Genomic DNA, 19,782 nt, shown 5'->3' with positions numbered 1-19,782 from the left:
TTACATTGAATCTCCTGTGTTCTGTTTTGAATGGAGTCCACAATCGCTTTTATTTAGCACAATTCTGTGTAGTGCCTTACTCCACAGCCACCATCACTCTCCTGCTACCCTGGGGAGAGATGAATGCTCATGATCTCAGTTATGCTCCCAGGATAGTCACCGCACAGAGGCCAGGCTGTGGAAGGGGCATGGTAAACAGTAGCTCATTTCAAGAAATAACCTTCTTATGAATGAGAAAAAAGGTGAAACAGCAATAAGAACAGACATGTCTGCAAATGCTCAACAGTTTAGGCAGCATCTGTGGAGTGAGAAACAGAGCTAACGTTTCAGGTTGATGATCTTTCATCAGAACAGTTCTGATAAATGGTCATTGACCTCTAACATTAACTCTATTTGTCTTTCTACAGATGCTGCCTGACCTGATTATTTCCAGCATTTTCTACTGTTCTTTCAGATTTCCAGCATCTCCATTAGTCTACTTTTAAATTAATGAATTCCAGATCTGTGAATTTTTCAAGCTGAGCAAGCTGTAAATATGGCACAAGAGATGTAGCCTAATGCAACGGCTAAACAGAAGATAGGTCATAAGTACTCCTAAAGCCACACTACATACTAATGCATTATGTGTTCTTCATTTTTACATGACTAGATGTCAGTAATGTGTTGCTCTGAAAACAACCAAAACCTGCGAGTATTTTATTTAGCAATTTGTAATTTACATTTGTGGTGGGGAATTTTTTTTACATCTTGTATGGTGGAATTAAAGGAGTAGATACAGATATAAATCCTGTAAATTATGTGAGTGTACAGGGCATTTCCCCGGAGAGTGTCCATCCATAAACCAGTTATCGGGTGCAATTGGTCAGGGAGCCATTTGACTGCATTGTCGAATTAAATTTAAAACAAAGAAAGGATACCAATTGGGACTGTGTAAACCCCAAGAGAAGGAAAGGAATCAGTGGGTCTGAAATATAGAGTGAGAAATTTTCAGTGTCTAAATAACTGCTCAAGAAATTCACATCCAGTTTTCAAGAAAGTTATTGAAATGAATTAAAATATATCATGTGCAGCACAGTTGATGATAAATGGTCTAAACCACCCCGTCCTGAAGTAATGCCCAGTGTTTAACTTGTCGCTGCCAGAAATAAAGCAAAATCAGCAAGTTCAAACTGTATATTTTTATAAAACAGTTAAGCTCAGGTGTTCTAAAAATATTAATATTTTGAAGTTTTATTTTGTATTTAATGTACTGGGGTTTCATAGCACTTATGTTCAGTCTCACCTGTTAGTTGTAGATTTGTTTGTGAACCAAGTATAGTAGTGCATGTCATTCTAAGTATGTTTGAAAGGGAATCATGCAGTAGAGTTTGGGGATTAAAGGATTGTAAATATTAAGTTGTAGACTGCTCAGCATACTGTTATTCAAAAGTCCTGGATGAATTTGACATCTCCAAAACTTAGTTATTTAATTGGCTGGTGATATTCAAATTACAGTACTATCAATTCTGTTGCCAGTGGTGACAAGTAAAACTCTAATAAATAGCATAATTTCTAGAAAGTTAACTCTTTTTTACAAGGGTTCATTCTGGATGCATTAGCTTTCCTATTTGGCAAGGGTGTCCTTCCTCATTTATTTCATTCCATATTCCAAACTTGTCATTTTGCTAACCTCAGTGAAGGAGAAGTACAATTAGAGAAAGTCTCAGCTTTTAAACATGTGATGCCCAGTAATTGCTATTTTAAATGCAAATGCACATCCATCACTCCCTGGAGTGACATTAACAATTTGAGACAATTTTTTTCTCTCAGAGCAGAATGGCCAAAAAGATGAGAGCTAATAAACATTCAGATCTTTGACTGACAGTATCAATTCCCCTCTGTGCAGGAGTGTGATGGTGCATGTTAGAAGAATAGAAATGTATTTTTCTACAAAGGTTCAACTATGTGGTCATGTCGTAGAAATCAAAAGAAAAGTGATAATGTTTGAAGTGTTCAGGCTTCCTATATTGACTTGAGTAATTCATCAAATGAAAAGCTGAGCCAAAATCTGTTACAGAAGCACATAAGATGATTAGATATAACGCTGCATATTCTGTGTTGGATATAGAGTGCTCCCACAGCTTTGCTCATGAACCACTTGCATTTCATGGCAATTGAATTTAAAATCCTCATTATTGTGTTTAAGATGTTACATGAACGTTTCCTGGGTTGGGGAGGCCTAAAGCAAGTTAAACAGTTCCCACCACAGATAATGAGAATAATTAAATTAATTTACCTCAGTAAATTTGCATGGAACTCTTTTTATTAAACAATAACTTCTTTCATAACTACAGTACAACTGGCATGGTCTATTCGGGCTAAAAGGCCTGTTTCGAGAGGAAATTCAAAACCAATGTGTCACAAGAACATGCACAGGTTGATCTTTTCAAGTTCTCATAGCTATCCTTGTTACCTCTGAGTAAAATTGCAAACATTGCTAATTTTGTGCTATGGCTCACCTTCTTAGAAGCTGGGTTGAGCTTTCATAACAGACAAATTGGATTTTCCATAAAATCTCTGCAGAAGAAGCTATTTGGCATATTGAGTCTGCACCGACCTTCCGAAAGAGCTACCTAGGCCTTCTCACCTACCATATCCCTGTAACCCCGTGCATTTATCATGGCCAATCCACCAAACGTGCACATCTTTAGACTGGGAGGAAACTGGAGCACCCGAAGGCAACCCACACAGCACAGGGAGAATGTGCAAGCTTCACCCAAGGCTGGAATCGAACCCGGGTCCCTGGCACTGTGAGGCAGCAGTGCTAACTACCGTGCCATCCATTAAAACTTGATCCCAATAAAATTCAAATTAAGGTGAATTTAAACCAAGATTTTGAATATAACCCAATGTACCTAACACCCAGTCCCCAATTTATCTTCATTACTACGTGACTTCACCTCTTTTTAAGAGATGATCTAGAAAGGATGAATTAAGTGAATGTGAACTGATTCATTTGGCTTGTAGTCCTTTAAAATAATGTATCTGTCTTCCTAACCAGGTCTTAGAAAATTACAACAAGGGGAAGACAGCTTTACTAGGAGCAGCGAAGATAATGGTCAGCCCGACAGAGGTGGATTTGAATCCTGACATGGTTGTTCAGCAGCAACCTCAACCAAAACATGGAGACCAAAGAAGGAACACCAGTCTAAAGTAAGAGTACACCACAGTAAATGCAGTGGTAAATACAAAACAGAAAGTCCAAAACTGGAGAGGGGGTAAAGTATGGGTATGGCTCAAGTTCTCTTTGCTTTGTTGAATGTAAAGATTCAGAGAACCTGAATAATGAATCTGTGTGCATATCATGAGACAAAATGTGAGAGGAAAATAAATCTTGCCTTTTCTGTTCAGTTGTCACCCAAAAGCACACTCAAAAAAAAAATGGGCGTCAAATGTAAGCGGAAGGTCTCAAAACCTAACTGAAATTTATAGGAAGACATAGAAAGTGTGAGATCTACCTTATGCATGGAATATATTTAGAAAATAATGGCTTGTTGGCAGACATTGTTAATGTATACACTTCTTCAGTCCTCTATAGTAATTCACTCTTCTATGTGTCCTTAATTGCCTGGATGGATGAGGTTAATTAAAGATGGTCATTTCTCTGCAAGTGCAGGTGGCTAAACCTAAGTCTGAAGATGCAGCTACTAATATTAGGCACAAGGGCTTTGGATTGCAAGTTGCAGTCTTGATCAGTGGTTCTGGCAGAGCACTGAATTAAGTTGAGATGCCGGGTCAGATAAATCAAGAGAGGGAACACAACACAACCTTGATTAGACTTTATTCAGAATACTCTGTCCATCTTTTGCTCCCTCATTTGGTGGGTGATCTTGAGCCTTTGGAAAAATGATCGGAGAAACACCATAAGAATGATTGATTGATATTTATTGTCACATGTACTGAAGTACAGCGAAAAGTATTTTTCTGCAGCCAAGGGAGCATACACAGTACGTACATAGTAGATAAAAGAATAATCAACAGAATACATTGAAAATGGCACATCAACAAATAGTGATTGGTTACAGTGCAAAACAAGGGCCAAACAAGAGCAGCATCGGGCTTCGTGAATAGTGTTCTTACAGGGAACAGATCAATCCAAAGGAGAGTCATTGAGGAGTCTGGTAGCTTCCCAGTAGGCTTAAAGAGTTAGGTCTGTATGGTTTAGAAATGCGTATGTTCGGGTGATTTTAATGGAAGTCAATAATGAAGGAATTAGATTGTTTGCATGTTCAGGGGGGAAAGGAAGAATGTGGTGATTTTTAATACATTAATTAGATTGGACGAATGCCAGAGGTAATGAGGATCCATCGGGAATTCGGGGACTTTTCAGGGTACAAGCTCAATATAGGGAAGAGCGAGCTGTTCGTAGTTCAGCTAGGGGACCAGGAGAGGGGGATTGGCGAGCTCCCACTAAAAAGGGCGGAGAGGAGCTTCAGATATTTGTGGGTCCAGGTGGCCAGGAGCTGGGGGGCCCTGCATAGGCTTAACTTTACAAGGCTGGTGGAGCAAATGGAGGAGGAGTTCAAGAGGTGGGACGCGTTGCCGCTGTCCCTGGCGGTTAGGGTGCAGTCAATCAAAATGACGGTGCTCCCAAGGCTTTTGTTCCTGTTCCAGTGCCTCCCCGTGTTTATCCCGAAGGCTTTTTTCAGGCGGGTTAACAGGAGTATAATGGGGTTTGTGTGGGCGCGAGGGACTCCGAGGGTGAGAAGGGTGTTCCTGGAGCGGAGTAGAGATAGGGGGGGGCTGGCGCTGCCCAACCTCTGTGGGTACTACTGGGCCGCCAATGCAACAATGGTGCGCAAGTGGGTAATGGAGAGGGAGGGGGCTGCATGGAAGAGGCTGGAGACGGCGTCCTGTGTGGGTACGAGTCTGGGGGCGCTGGCAACGGCGCCGCTGCCGCTCCCTCCAAGGAGGTATACCACGAGCCCGGTGGTGGTGGCGGCCCTCAAAATTTGGGGGCAGTGGAGGTGGCATAGGGGGGAAGTTAGGGCCTCGGCGTGGACCCCATTGCGGGGGAACCACCAGTTCGCCCCAGGAAGAACAGGTGGAGGGTTTTCGGGGTGGCACAGGGCAGGGATACGAAAGTTGGGGGACCTGTTTGTGGACGGGAAGTTCGCGAGCTTGGGTGAGCTGGAGGAGAAGTATGGGCTCCCCCCGGGGAACATCTTCAGGTACTTACAGGTAAGGCCGTTTGCCAGACGGCAGGTGGTGGAATTCCCACGGCTACTACAATTTGAACATAAGGATGAGGTTTGAAATTGAGACATTTGTGAACCAAGAACCAGTGTAGGTCAGTGCGCAATGTTACTGCAATGGCTGAGTGGCAGTTGGTGTGGGTTACAATATGGGTAGCCTCGATTCGGATTAACTCAGATCTGTAGAAGGGGAAGTAGAAGCCAGCCAGGAGCACATTGAAACAGTCATGGATAGGGTTTTCAGCAGCAGATGGACTAAGGCAGGAGAGCAGATGGGTATTGTAGGTAAAATTGAGTAGGATGTTTAGCCCAGGTTCAGTATGATGCTGCAGTTGCAAGCAGTTTAGTTCAGTGGTCACAGTGAGTGATTAAACTGAATACTTCAATTAAGAGGTAGATGTCATCACCTAAGATTATATCAAGGCCATGATGCCAATGCAACAATAAAGCCATGGATAACATGGATCTTGTGACAAATGGGTGAACATTTGTAGGGGGAAGCAGTGGGGGCACGGTACCAGTACAAGGTCCAGAGAGAAACCATGTCTGTGATGTGCTGGACAGGAGGGAGATTCACAAGTGACAGGAACGGGGCGAGAGGAGCGACAGGAAAGACTAACTTAGAAAGTTAAAAAGGGAGGTTGATATCTTAAATTTGGGTCCAGAACAGCAATCAAAAAAGCTCATGAACAGATTCATGAAAAATTCAAGTTGCATAGCTATGGCAGAAATTAGAATAGATATGTCCTGGTTATAAAATGGAGAACAGGGCGGAGAGAGTTCCAGGTGAAAGTTTGCGTTAGAATTACGCTGATTTGTAGATGGGATGGTTTTAGCTTGAATGTTCAGGTTTGGAGACAGTTCTAGAGGGAAAATTGGTCCAGAGTGGCAAAATATCATTGGGCACACTGCTCAAGGTTTGCCCATGGAGATTGGGGGAGGTGTGGAAAATTAACCATGGACCAGCATTAAGTTGCTCCAGGTGACCAATAGAGACGAGTAATGGCTTTGGTGATGCGCACTGCACCCCAATGGACCCAGTATACCAGCAAAGAGAGGAACTGAGTCATTGAAATATGGGAAGCAAGGTATAAAGAGCAGAAAAAAGGCAAGTTTGAAAAAGTAACATTAAATGAAAAGAGTGGTGTTGAAGCAAGAGACATCTCAATATAAAAACAAAATGGGAAATAAAACAACTTGGGAGTTGAAGATTTAGACGCATTTCTTAAATGACAAAATATTGTTAGTTATCATATTGCTGCTTCTAATCAGTTCAGGAGAGTGTCAATCATGTGCTTTTCTTCAGGAATGTTTCAAAAAAATATAGAAACAGATATTTAGTATATTAAGCCAGTTGTATTTACATAGCACTTTATTTTTGAAAAATATTGAAGTGGGGGTATTTTAAAATATATACAGAACAGAAAGGAGAAACAGCAACAATAAAGCATACACAATTAACACTATCCCCACGTGCCGCTCCCTCCAGCTCCTCTTGTTACACCCAGCACCCCCTCCACACACACCGCCCCCCACCCCAAACCCAAAGAAAACCCACCAGCTCATCCTAGATTCCGTCATATGAGCCCTATGCACCACCTTAAACTATATGAGACCCAGTTTTCACACAACGAGGTGGGCAGCATGGTAGCACAGTGGTTAGCACTGTTGCCTCACAGCGCCAGGGTCCCAGGTTCGATTCCCGGCATAGGTCACTGTCTGTGCAGTCTGCACATTCTCTCTGTGTCTGCGTGAGTTTCCTCGGGGTGCTCCGGTTTCCTCCCACAAGTCCCGAAAGATGTGCTGTTAGGTAATTTGGACATTCTGAATTCTCCCTCCGTGTATCCGAACAGGTACCAGAATGTGGTGACTAGGGGCTTTTCACAGTAACTTCATTGCAGTATTAATATAAGCCCACTTGTGACAATAAAGATTATTATTAGTAGTAGTTTATCCTCTGCAGAGCTTCACTTCACACCCCAGCTTGCATCTCCCCTCCCAACTCCTCCTTCCACTTGTGCCGGACCTCCTCCACCGGGGCATCCTCCCTCTTCATCAGCTCCCCATATATATCTGACACCTTGCCCTCGCCTATTTCATCCTCAGACAGCAGGCTATCCTGTCGCGCTGGACGTGACAGCTGCGGGAATGAACACAACTCCTTCCTCAAGAAGCCCCTCAGCTGCAGATACCTGAAATCATTCCCCTTTGGCATCAAGTACACCTCCTCAAGCTCCTCCAATTCTGTGAACTTACTCCCCCCACAAACAGGTCCCGAAAATACTCTATCCCAGCCGCTCCCAGCCCCGAAACCTCTCATCCAACCCCACAAACCTGTGGTTGCCACAAATCGGTGCCCATGGGTGCCTTCCATCCTACAGTGCTGCTGACATTAATTCCACACCCTCAATGTTGATGCCACCACTGGCTAGTAGAGTACCTGGCTGGCAAGAACGGAAGAGGCGCCAACAATAGCGCCCTCAGACTGGTCCCTTTACAATAAGCCTACTCCATCCTTCCCCACACCAACTCCTCCTCCACCCCCCACTTACCGAACCATAGCTGTGATTCATTGTCCAATAATAGGTCTCACACAGACCACCTCCCGCCCCGCACATCCCTTTCCAAAAACATCCTCCTGGTCCGGGGAACCTTAACCGCCCAACAGACCCCAGTATCTTCTTATTTGCCCTACTAAACAAAGACTTACTCATGAAAATTGGAAGATTCGGAATCACAAACAAAAACTTCGGCAACACTGTCATCTTTATGATCTGGACACTTCCAGCCAATGACAAAGGCAGGTCCCAAACATACTCTATCCCCAAACGCTCCCAGCCTCAAAACCTCTCATCCAACCTCGCCGGAACAACCCTGTGGTTGCCACAGGTTTTTTCCCACTCCTACGTCCTCTTTCATTCCCTCGACCAGCTTTCCCAGATTCAACTTGTGCAGCTGGGCCCAGCTCTGAGCCATGTGTACCTCAAGATAACTAAAGCTCTCCCCCACTAACCAAAACGCCAACCTCCTTAAACTCCACCCCCTGTGTAAACCCGACCGCCCCAATGCCTCAAATAAGTACGGGCACTCCACACGGTCAAACGCCTTCTCTACGTCCATAGACACAGCCACCTCCCGGCCTGTCGAGGGCATCATTATCACAGAGGATAGCTGCCGCCCCTTCTCGAGCCTTGTCTGGTCCTCCCCTATCACCCCAGGCACACAATTCTCTATCCACACCGCCAGCACCTTTGCCAATAGCTTTGCATCACATTTAATAACAATATCAGGCAGTATGACCCATACTGTTCCGGGATTTGTTTTTCTTTAAAATGAGCGAGATAGACACCTGACACAGTGTGAGAGGAAGCTCGCCCCTCCCCACTGACTCATTGTACATCTCCAGTCACCTCTTGCAAAACTCCGCTGGGAACCCATCTGGGCCCTGGGCCTTTCCTAACTGCATCGCCCCCACACAATCCACCACCTCCCGAGTCCATCGGAGCCCGAGCCCCTGTACCCTCACCTCATCCACTCTTGGGAACACCAGCCCATCCAGAACCATCTCATGCCCTCATCCCCTGCCAGGAGCTCCGAGCTGTGCAATTTCCAATAAAAAGCCTCAAGCACTCCATTTACCTCCCCCGGCCCCATTACCAGCTTGCCCCCCCCCCCCCCCCCCCCCCATCCAAATCCCTCTTCCGCCCAAACTCTCTCACCGCCACTTCCCGCCTCAGCTGAAGTGCGAGCATCCTGCTCGCCTTCTCCCCATACTCGTACACTGCCCCTCTGGCCCTGCGCAGCTGTCCCATTACCTCCCCTGCCGTCACTCCGTTTGGACCTTCTGCCTCTTCTTCAGCAACGCCTCCTCAGGTGCCACTGAGTATCTCCGGTCCACTGCCAGAATGGCCTCCACCAGCCTCTGTCTCTCTGCACGTCCCACCGTCACCTTATGCACCCTCACCAAATTAGACTCCCCTTTAACCACTGCCTTTAACGCCTCCCACAACATAGCCGCAGAAACCTCCTCGTCTTATTATGCTCCACATAGTTCCACAGAGCCACCACAATCTTCTCACAGACCTCCTTATCGACCAATAACCCCACTTCCAACTTCCACTGCAGCCTCTAATAGCTCGCCCCTCCATCCGCAAGTCCATCCAGTGTGGCGCATGGTTAGACACCATGCTTGCCGAAGTGAAAGGACCATAAAATCCTTCGCCCTCAGCCTCTCAAACCGCCACGGGTCCACAGCTCCCATTTGCCCCCCCCCCCCCCCCATTATCAGCTGATGTTTGTCCAGGCCTGGGATTTTTGCCAGGGCTTGCCTCATAAACTCCACAACTCCCCAATTTGAGACATAAATGTTCACCAGCGCCACGGGTGACCCCTCCAACCTCCCGCTCACCATCACAAATCTACCCCCAAGGTCTGCCACAATGCTCCCCGCCGTAAAGGGTGCCCTCTTGTTAACCAACGCTGCCACCCACCTCATCTTCATATCCAGCCTCAAATGAAACATCTGACCCACCAATCCCTTCCTCAGCCTCATCTGATCCAGCACTTTCAAAAATACATTGCAAAAATACAATGTCCACCTTCAAACTCCTCAATTGCGCGAACATGCATGACAGGGGCTGGTTTAGCACAGGGCTAAATCGCTGGCTGTGAAAGCAGGCCAGCAGCACGGTTCAATTTCCGTAACAGCCTCCCCGAATAGGCGCCGGAATGTGGCGACTAGGGGCTTTTCACAGTAACTTCATTTGAAGCCTACTTGTGACAATAAGCGATTTTCATTTTTTTTCATTTTCTTAATCAGCCCAATTAAGCCCAAAACATACCATGAAATGGGGGGAGGGGGCAGGAGGCCAGCCATAATCTCCGCTTCAACCAGCTTCCCCAGGTCCACGTCCCAAGACTCCCTAGGGCCTCCCCAAGATGCCTTCCGCCCTCACCCCTTAAGCAACTGCGCCACACCAACTCCGTCCATGTCAGCAACTCACCCCTCAGCCCCCCCACCATCCCTAACCGAGAAAAAGAGAAAGAAAACCACCCTCCCCACAAGAGATCTAACCCCACTTCACTCCTGTTAACTTGCCCATCCGCTAGCATGGTGGCCCCCACTCTAAGCAACTGTCTTCCCCCAGACCCTCCTCTAATCTCTCGTATCCGTTCCTCCACGTTCCAACTTATACCTACAACCTGTAGCCATCTGGGATGGCCATGTCCCGATTACAAAATGGACACTTGCAAAGAATGCAGGGAAAGAAGTTAGGGCCTCGGCGTGGACCCCATTACGGGGGAACCACCGATTCGCCCCAGGAAGAACAGGTGGAGGGTTTTCGGGGTGGCACAGGGCAGGGATATGAAAGTTGGGGGACCTGTTTGTGGACGGGAAGTTCGCGAGCTTGGGTGAGCTGGAGGAGAAGTACGGGCTCCCCCCGGGGAACACCTTCAGGTACTTACAGGTAAGGGCGTTTGCCAGACGGCAGGTGGTGGAATTCCCACGGCTACTGCCACACACAGTACAGGACAGGGTGCTCTTGGGGGGGTGGGTGGGAGTGGGGAAGATCTCGGAAACCTACCAGGTGATGCAGGAGGAGGAGGAGGCCTCGGTGGTGGAGTTGAAAGGTAAGTGGGAGGAGGAGTTGGGAGAGGAGATCGAAGAGGGGACGTGGGCAGATGCCCTAGGGAGGGTGAACTCTTCCTCTTCGTGCGCGAGGCTCAGCCTCATACTGTTTAAGGTGCTGCACAGGGCACACATGACCGGGACAAGGATGAGCAGGTTCTTTGGGGGTGAGGACAGGTGTGTTAGGTGCTCAGGGAGCCCAGCAAATCACACCCATATGTTCTGGGTATGCCCAGCGCTGGAGGAATTTTGGAAGGGCGTAGCGAGGACGGTGTCGGGGGTGGTAGGATCCAGGGTCAAACCGGGCTGGGGGCTCGCAATATTTGGGGTGGCAGAGGAGCCGGGAGTGCAGGAGGCGAAAGAGGCCGGAATTCGGGCCTTTGCGTCCGTGGTAGCCCGGCGAATGATTTTCCTTCAGTGGAAAGATACGAGGCCCCTAAGCGTGGAATCCTGGATCAGCGAAATGGCAGGGTTCATTAAATTGGAGAGGGTGAAATTCGCCTTGAGAGGGTTGGTACAAGGGTTCTTTAGGCGGTGGCAACCGTTCTTAGACTTTCTGGCAGAACGATAGACATTGGTCAATGGCAGCAGCAGCTCGGGGGGGTGGGGGGTTTACTTTATTTTTGTTTATGTTATTTACACTGAAGGGTCTGAGGGGGTGTATACACCTGTTGTCTTAAGTGGGGGTGTTAATGTTAATTTATTATTTAGGTACAGGGAGGGAGGGGTTTGGGGGGTTGCTTTTTTAGATTGTGTTTTGTACTTAACCCTGTTGGGTTCTTTTTTCTTTCTCATTTTGTTCTTGATATTCTATGAAAACCTTTAATAAAAATTATTTTTTTAAAAAAGAATGCAGGGAAAATTGGACAATGCTAAGAAACAAGCAGATGCAAGCTCTGTCTGTTGATTAGAACCTTAAACTCTCAGACAGGACAGAAACTACCAAGCAATCTACATACTAATGAGCCATCTCCGGGGACAAAAGGGAAACATTTAGATGCACAATGTTAAGGCAGACTCCCCGGCGTCAGAAGAGGCTAAGACAAAGCAGACTAACAGTCACCAGGACACGCCGAGCGATCAGGGAACCACCCCTCTATTGGAGAAAAATCGATACGACTGATTGAGAAAGACCCAATTAGTTGTTCAAGGCCCGCCCAAAAGCACGCGTAGCCGTTTTCAGTATAAAAGATATTCCCCAAGGAAGAATCTTCCTCCTTTGGCTTTGGCTCTCAACGAAGAGAGAGACCAGCCTAGCAGCTACAGCAGACCAAGTGAGTTCCAAGTCAACGCACGCTACGAGATAGACGCTCCTAGTTGCTACCCTGTAAACAGCTCAACCCAGCAGCCTCAGAACCGAGCAACGGCCATTGTTCCTCTGACTGAGTGGGCACCCGAAGCTAAGTATAGGCTTTAGTAATAGTGGTAGTTTAGTTTGTAGAATTTATGCATGAGTAGATTTGACTGTGTGTAAATAAATGAGCATTGCTTTTGAACTTACGAACTGTTGTATCGAGTCATTGATCAGTATTCAGTTCTGAACCTTGTGGCGGTGTCAAAAGATACCTGGCGACTCTTGAGCAAACGTGATTAAACAGAGCGAAATTAAGAGCCAACCAAATATTAGCAACATTTACTGGCGACATCTGATGTGCCTAACCACTCCGAGAGAACCCAAAACTTGAATTGAGAATCCAATTGGGAACAGAAAGAAAAACCACAAGCGTCAAAACAGTACTGATCAAGCCTCTGAGATTCGGAAATGTGTTAATGTATGCGTACTAACAGGGATATAAGGTAAACCTGAGAGATTTTGTTGCGTAAAACTGTCGGGAGTTTTGTAGGCTGGAAATTAGCGTAAGCCGTATCCGTGGTTACATCACCACTTTATCACCCCCTGTTCCAAATTCAGTAGAGATCCTAGATAGAGAAAATGGCAATGAAGGCAATGGAACGCCTTATGAACCCCCAGGAATTCGAGGTCGCAGTGACCAGTAGAGTAGGACAGTGTCCTGTTTGGGGAGATGAGATCAGGAAATATCTCAAAGGGAAAGGATGGCCCCTTTGGAGCGAATTCTGCAATAATGAGGAAACAGGACCCGGGAGTATAGGACATACTTGGTGGGAGAACCTGTCAGAGATCCACAAGAAGAGCTTAGGGAAAGCTCGCAAGCCGATGGCAATCGTGTCCTGTTTGGCACAATTGCGAGGCACAGAGGAGGTCTTTAGGACGCTCCGTAGAGAGATAGAGGAGAGAGACAGAACCAGTGAGGTAGACGTGAGTGAGGTAGAGAAGGAGAATCGATATTTAAAAGAGCAGTTAGCAGCAAGGGACAGAGAGGTGGATGATGTCAAGAGGGCACATCAGTCTTGTCTTGCGCATTTGAACAGTTTTCAGACACAATATGATAAGGCCTACCAGGACACGCAACGTGCGGCCTTGATAAGACAAGAGACAGAATAGCAAGTCGAGAAATTGCAGAAACAATGCAATGATTTAAAAGCAGCCCTACGAGCACTCCATACTTCCACAACGGAACAAAGGCAGAGCTCCGTAGAGCACTCAAAGTGCCGGAAGCAAATTGCAGAATTGCAATCTCTGCTTTTCGTTCAAAATGGATTTCAAAGTACATTCGGACCCCAATTAGATCAAGAAAACGGCCCCGCTTGGCAGGAATTGAACGAGACTGCTCAAAGATCCGTACATGGGACATGTACGCAGGAAAAACCCCAGAAATGGAAAGCGCCCCAACCCCCAACCGAACAGGCAGAACACACCCCCATGAATCCTGTGACCACACACCGCAGGGCCGCAGGAGAAGGAGAAGCAGACTTCCTTTACACAACCCCGTAAACCGTGACCCAACTACGGGACGCGTATGGAACAATTACACCATTTCTTCCCACTTCAGACCCCCACCAATTTTTCACGAAAGTCAAACAACAGGCTACCATGTACGGCCTGGACGAAAAGGAGCAAGTGAAGCTCACAGTTTTAAGCCTCGACCCTTCAGTCATAGCAGCCCTTCCCGACCCACAGAATGTAGGAGGAGGCACACTCCAAGAGATGCACACAGCGATCCTTGATGCGATCGGCTTTAACAGAGGAGACCTCGTAGAAGGCCTAAATAAGTGTAGGCAAAAGAAGACAGAGAACCCCACAGCGTTTGCTGGACATTTGTGGATTCACTTCACCGCAATTTTTGGAGAGTTAGCCCACGCCCATTTGTCCCCAGATAATATGGCCAAATGGACCCGAATTCTCATCTCCCACGCCACAGAAGCAGGACGAAAAGCTTGCGCAAATTATGACCCCTCAGATGAGGCCCGCAATGAAAAATGGGTTTTGAAGAGATTGTCCCGCGCTTGGGAGCAATCAATTCCAGGCAAAACCGCATTTATAACACCCGATGAAGAGCAGGCAGAAATGAACCCAGTTAAAGCACACCAGAATCCCGCATGGGTAAATGAGGGCAGGAACAGCCAACCCCAGCCCAAAACTCAGGAATGCTACAACTGTGGACTGCTAGGACACTTTGCACGAGAGTTCAACGCGCCCCAGAAGCAGCAGAGAACCCAACAGACAGGCACCCTAAACAGAAATAGGGCAAAGCCGATCCATAGCGTTAGCACCCGTTCAAAGAAAGCAAACATGAACAGCACCGACTGACGGTGTTCGGGCTCCCCAACTTGGGTCTGCGACACCCTTTGGGACAAGTCCGGTAGACCGGGAGTAGCAGGCAAAGTCTGGGGACAACCCGTAGAATTTCTTTGGGACACAGGAGGGTCCCGCACCACACTCAATTCCTCCACGCTGTTTCAGCGAGACACATGGCCCACAACAGACACCATTACACTCAGCGATTTTAGAGGCCATTTACAACAGGGACACATCACAGCCTCTGTAGCAATACAAATAGGGAACATCACAACTAAGCACCCCGTAGTTTTAGTTGATCTACCCTAGACAGCAGAACATATCCTTGGGATCGATTTCATGAGCTCCCATAACCTTTCTTTTGATCCAGTTAACAAATGTGTTTGGAAAATGGCAAAGGCAGCACGAGCCCCCTCCACGCTCACAGTAGGAGAGTACGTAAATAGGATTAGCTCAGTAGGAGACTTCTGGTTCGACCCTCGAGCCATTAGTGCAGACAAACAGGTTAGGGCAGTCCTGCAGGAACATAAAGCAGCATTTGCACAGCACAAGCACGACTGTGGCAATTTGGCTGGCGTTGTGAACATTACAGGTCCCGACCCTAAACCCCAGAAGCAGTACGGATTTCCCCAGGAAGCAGAGGGAGAAATCTCCAAAGTAATAGAGAGTTTGTTGGATCAAGGCGTACTCAGATCAGTAGCCTCCACAAACAACGGACCAATTTGGCCCGTCAGGAAACCGGATGGATCATGGCGACTGACCATTGATTACCGGGAACTGAACAAAGTAACCCCAGCAGCAGCCCCCACCGTAGCCACAAGTCCCGAGACCATGGTCAAACAGGGACTCCAGTCAAAAAAAATTTGGTTTTGGACATTAGTAATGGCTTTTGGTCCATTCCATTGGCTAAAGCGTGCCAGTACAAATTCACCTTTACATTCCAAGGGCAACAGTACACGTGGACGTGCCTTCCACAAGGCTTCCACAAATCCCCCTCCATTTCCCACCGACAGCTGGCAAATGGTTTAGCAAAATTTTCCCGCCCCGATTGTCTGGTCCAGTATGTAGACGACTTGTTACTACAGACAGACACCAAGGGAGAGCACATTTTGCTTCTCGCCGAGCTCCTAGCACTCCTAAAAGAAATTGTTTGTAAAGTCAACCCCAAGAAGGCCCAGATTTTGAAAGAAAAAGTGATTTACTTGGGAACAGTGATCACTCATGGTAAACGCGAGATCGAGCACGAGAATTGACTCGATCGTCAAATTGCCCCTTCCCCACAATGTCTCAACCCTCCGGTCATTTTTAGGACTGGTTGACTATTGCCGAAACCATATTGACGGTTTCGCCATTAAAGCAGCGCCCCTTTCCGAACTTCTCAAGAAGCAGGCACCTTGGGAATGGCTTCCACAGCATACAGATGCCGTGGACGCTTTAAAAAGAGCACTCAGCACTGCCCCGCACTACAGGTCCCAGATCCACTTTACCCATACGCAATCAAAGTTGCAGGCACCGACCGAACCCTTTCAGCCGTGCTCCTCCAGGAACGCCATGACCAATTACGCCCTGTAGCATGTGTAGCATACACCTCACGTGTGTTAGTCCCCGTAGAGCAAGGATTTTCTGCCTGTGAAAGGCACCTGCTTGCAGTGTTTTGGGCAGTACAACACTTCGCCTACATTACATGACTCAACCCCATCACCATCCTCACAACACACACACAGCTATTGTTAGACGGCCGACTTAAAGATTGGACAGTCAGCCAAATCCGGGTAGCCCGTTGGACCCTTCTTTTGCAGGGATGGGACATCACGGTAAAGAGAACCAAAACCCACACCTTCCTTGCCGATAATTTGCAGTATGCAGGCACCCCTCATGAATGTGAGATCATCACCACAAAACACAACACAGGCCCATTTATTCCCAAAACACCCCCCAGGAAGACAGGTAGTACATCCCAGAGATCCCAGCCCACAGACACGTGCGCACCCCTGAAGATTTATGTGGATGGCTCATCCACAGTGTTAAATGGAGAGAGAATTACCGGTTGCGGTATATATGTAGAGGACGAGTAGGGACGCGCCCTAAATGAAATGTCCTTAAAGTTGCCAGGACACTTAGGCTCGCAGGCAGCAGAGCAGGCAGCGATTGCATATATTGTGGACCACCCAGACCCGTTCCCGACCCCAGCAGACATCTATTCAGACAGCTTGTATGTCTGTAATAGTTTGACAAAGTTCCTACCACTCTGGGAAACAAGAGGATTTGTTTACGCGGATGGTAAGCCCCTGCCCTCAGCCCCATTACTCCGCCATATCTTAGAGACAGCGAAGGATAGGAAATATGGAATAATTACAGTTCGCAGTCACCACCGTTCTTCCCCCCCCCCCCCCTCCCCGGTAACGTTAAAGCAGACAGCCTAGCGAAGGCAGGCCCCAGGCATGGTTATTTTTGGAACCCCCCCCCCCCCCTCAAAGCACCCCAGTACACGCAGTTCAGGTCTCACAGACCAACATTCAGGATTTAGCGAAGGTCCAGAAAGAGGACGAGAAACTCAGGGAAGTTTTAAAGGGAACCTTCCCAGCCCCGTACGACAAGTTTAGGAACGCAATCACCACACACGACGGTGTGATTTTAAAGGATGGCATTTGTATAGTTCCCAGCCAGGACAGGAACCAGATCATTTGTCAGTTCCATGACAATCATGGACACCAAGGAATTGAACCCACCCTAGCCCACCTCAGACCGCTCTGCTGGTGGCCTGATTTAAAAATCGATGTAACGCACTACGTAGAGAATTGCTTAATCTGTGCCCAGAACAATCCGGACAGATATGCTAAAAAGGCTCAACTTAGTCATACCCGCCCCATTAATGGACCCTGGACAAATCTCCAGATAGATTAGATGGGACCCCTACCCCCCGTGCAGAAATGGTTACAAGTATGTGTTGGTGGTCATAGACACCTTCACAAAATGGGTGGAAGCATTTCCATCAAGAACTAATACGGCCAAGACGACGGCTAAAATATTAACACACCACATCTTTACAAGATGGGGCCTCCCACGCAGTATAGAGTCCGATCAAGGCTCCCATTTCACTGGACGTGTAATGAAAAACGTCCTCACGATTTTCGGCATTAGGCAAAAGTTCCATATCGCATACCACCCCCAGTCAAGTGGTATGGTAGAACGAATGAATAGGACATTGAAAGCCACCCTCAGGAAAATGGTACAGCAAAATAACAGCACCTGGGATTCAGTACTCCCATTTGCTTTGATGCTCTTAAGAAACACGGTATCTACATCCACAGGATACACCCCCACACCCTCATGACCGGACGCCCCATGAAAGGCACTGAGTATTTATTAGGACTGGATTTGGCCAGCCCAGCAGTTACAGCCCTTACGCATGTAAATGCGGTTACACAACTGGTACAGAACATAAAGGCCGCCCAACTCGCAGCAGCAGTGAGACTTGGTACCAGGAAGAAAAAGAGCAAGGCTTGATTCGACAAAACAGTACAAGCCACGGAGTTTACAGTAGGGCAACAAGTGATGCTTTCCCTTTACAACCCCAGTTCATTCCTTTCCCCAAAATTTTCCGGACCGTACTCCATTTCGGAGAAAGTAAGCACCTCAGTAATCAAAATAACCTATCCCAATGGTAAGTCTGCGTGGTTTCAAATAAACCAGCTCAAGGCTTACGGCTCACAGAATAACCACACACACCACATCCTGCTTGCAGCAGCAGACGATCACACCCCGCCACAGATGACGTATTCCTACCCTCCCCCACCCAGTCCAGCCCGTCCTCCGACATGACTTCAACTCCGCCCCCAGAGGCACGACTCCGCCTCTCCCTTCCTTCAACCAGCAGCGACAGTGATAGCGATCACAATGACGACAGCCACAGCACACCACATTACGACTATACCCCTGCACCAGGCCCCACTCCCAGCGAATCCGAGCATGATTCTACTGACCCATTTGAGATCACTTATATCAAAGCCCCTGACCCAGACCCACCACCCGACGATTACGGATTGAAGCATAGTAGCTCCAACCTCGACACACGATTCTGGCACCGAGACAATTCTTTCAGGCTCGTCCGGAATGATGAGATGGACCCCAATTCGCCCTAAGCAGCTTTAGCACAGTTACTACAGACAAGAGTTTGGCAGCCGGGAGAAGATGATGACTTAGAGTCTGACTCTCACCAAATAAATCCCTTTGCGACCCTGTTCGCTATTGAGCAGTGAGGTGTCCAGATGATGGAGAAAAAAGGAACCGATGGAGCGATACGATGTCCTTTCTGATGGAACCTGCACCATGTTTGTTGAATCTTTACTCGTTAGTGTTAACGTTAAGTGTTGTTTGTAAACCCGAAAGTTTTCACGGCCCCACGTCACCACTCCTTTGACGCCCAATGGCTGTTAGAGGAACTAGTTTGTCCCCAGAAACTTGTTAATGGAACAAGTTTGTCCCCAGACAATAGTTCAGAGGAACTAGTTTGTCGACAGAACACGACTCATAGTTGCTCCCCTGATTCGAGAGGAAGCCCCCACGAAGACCACATTCTTACCCGTTCTTGCCGGTTGCTCAGGCAGTGGAGAAACAGCATTGGTCTCCGCCCTGCCTGAGGACCCCCCTCTGGTCAGCTATGCTCGGGTAGAGCACAAATGGCATTGATCACCGTCCTACCCGGGAATTCCACCCATTTCTTACCCGCCGCCCATACGCACCCCATTTTGGCTCGCTAAGTTCAAAATTCTTTTGTTTGGTTTTGGCAACCCTTAGGTTGCTTCCCTATGCTATTTACATCCTCAAACACTGGGATGGTAAATCACACAGGCTGCGAGACGGCTCGCAGTATGGCAGTATTTTTCGTAGATGTCTAGTCCAAATATTTGGCTTAAAAAAAAAAGAAACGAGGGAGTCACAGATGGTGACCAATTATAAAGGGAAATTGGCAATAAAGGACAGACAGACATACGAGATCGTAAGCAAGATAATAACAGATATTATGCTTGTGTTCACAGAACTCCAGAATCCCAGGAACCCCAGAGGAAGACAAAGAAGAAGTCCGACAAAGATGAAGACAGCCTTCATGTTCTCATGGATCTTAGCGGGATCCCTTCAGTTGCGCGCGGACACTACCCCCCTGACCCCTACCACACAAACCGTAAACTATTCTCACCCCTACAATACATGGAACCCTGAGATAACTAGCCCAGCGACAGCTAGCAATACACCGACTGGTG

General features: G+C 47.5%; 1 protein-coding gene across 1 annotated transcript in view; it reads left to right on the top strand.

The window, feature by feature from the left end:
* dagla (diacylglycerol lipase, alpha) overlaps positions 1 to 19,782 on the top strand; it is a 533,527-nt gene that overhangs the window by 501,339 nt on the left and 12,406 nt on the right. Inside the window, exon 21 of the mRNA XM_072517705.1 lies at positions 3,041 to 3,192. Within this exon, the coding sequence (XP_072373806.1) occupies positions 3,041 to 3,192 (152 nt within the window). The remainder of the gene's footprint in view (positions 1 to 3,040; positions 3,193 to 19,782) is intronic.

Source organism: Scyliorhinus torazame, chromosome 10 (genome assembly GCF_047496885.1).
Source record: "Scyliorhinus torazame isolate Kashiwa2021f chromosome 10, sScyTor2.1, whole genome shotgun sequence".
Classification (NCBI taxonomy): domain Eukaryota; kingdom Metazoa; phylum Chordata; class Chondrichthyes; order Carcharhiniformes; family Scyliorhinidae; genus Scyliorhinus; species Scyliorhinus torazame.
This window is presented reverse-complemented; position numbering and strand designations above follow the sequence as displayed.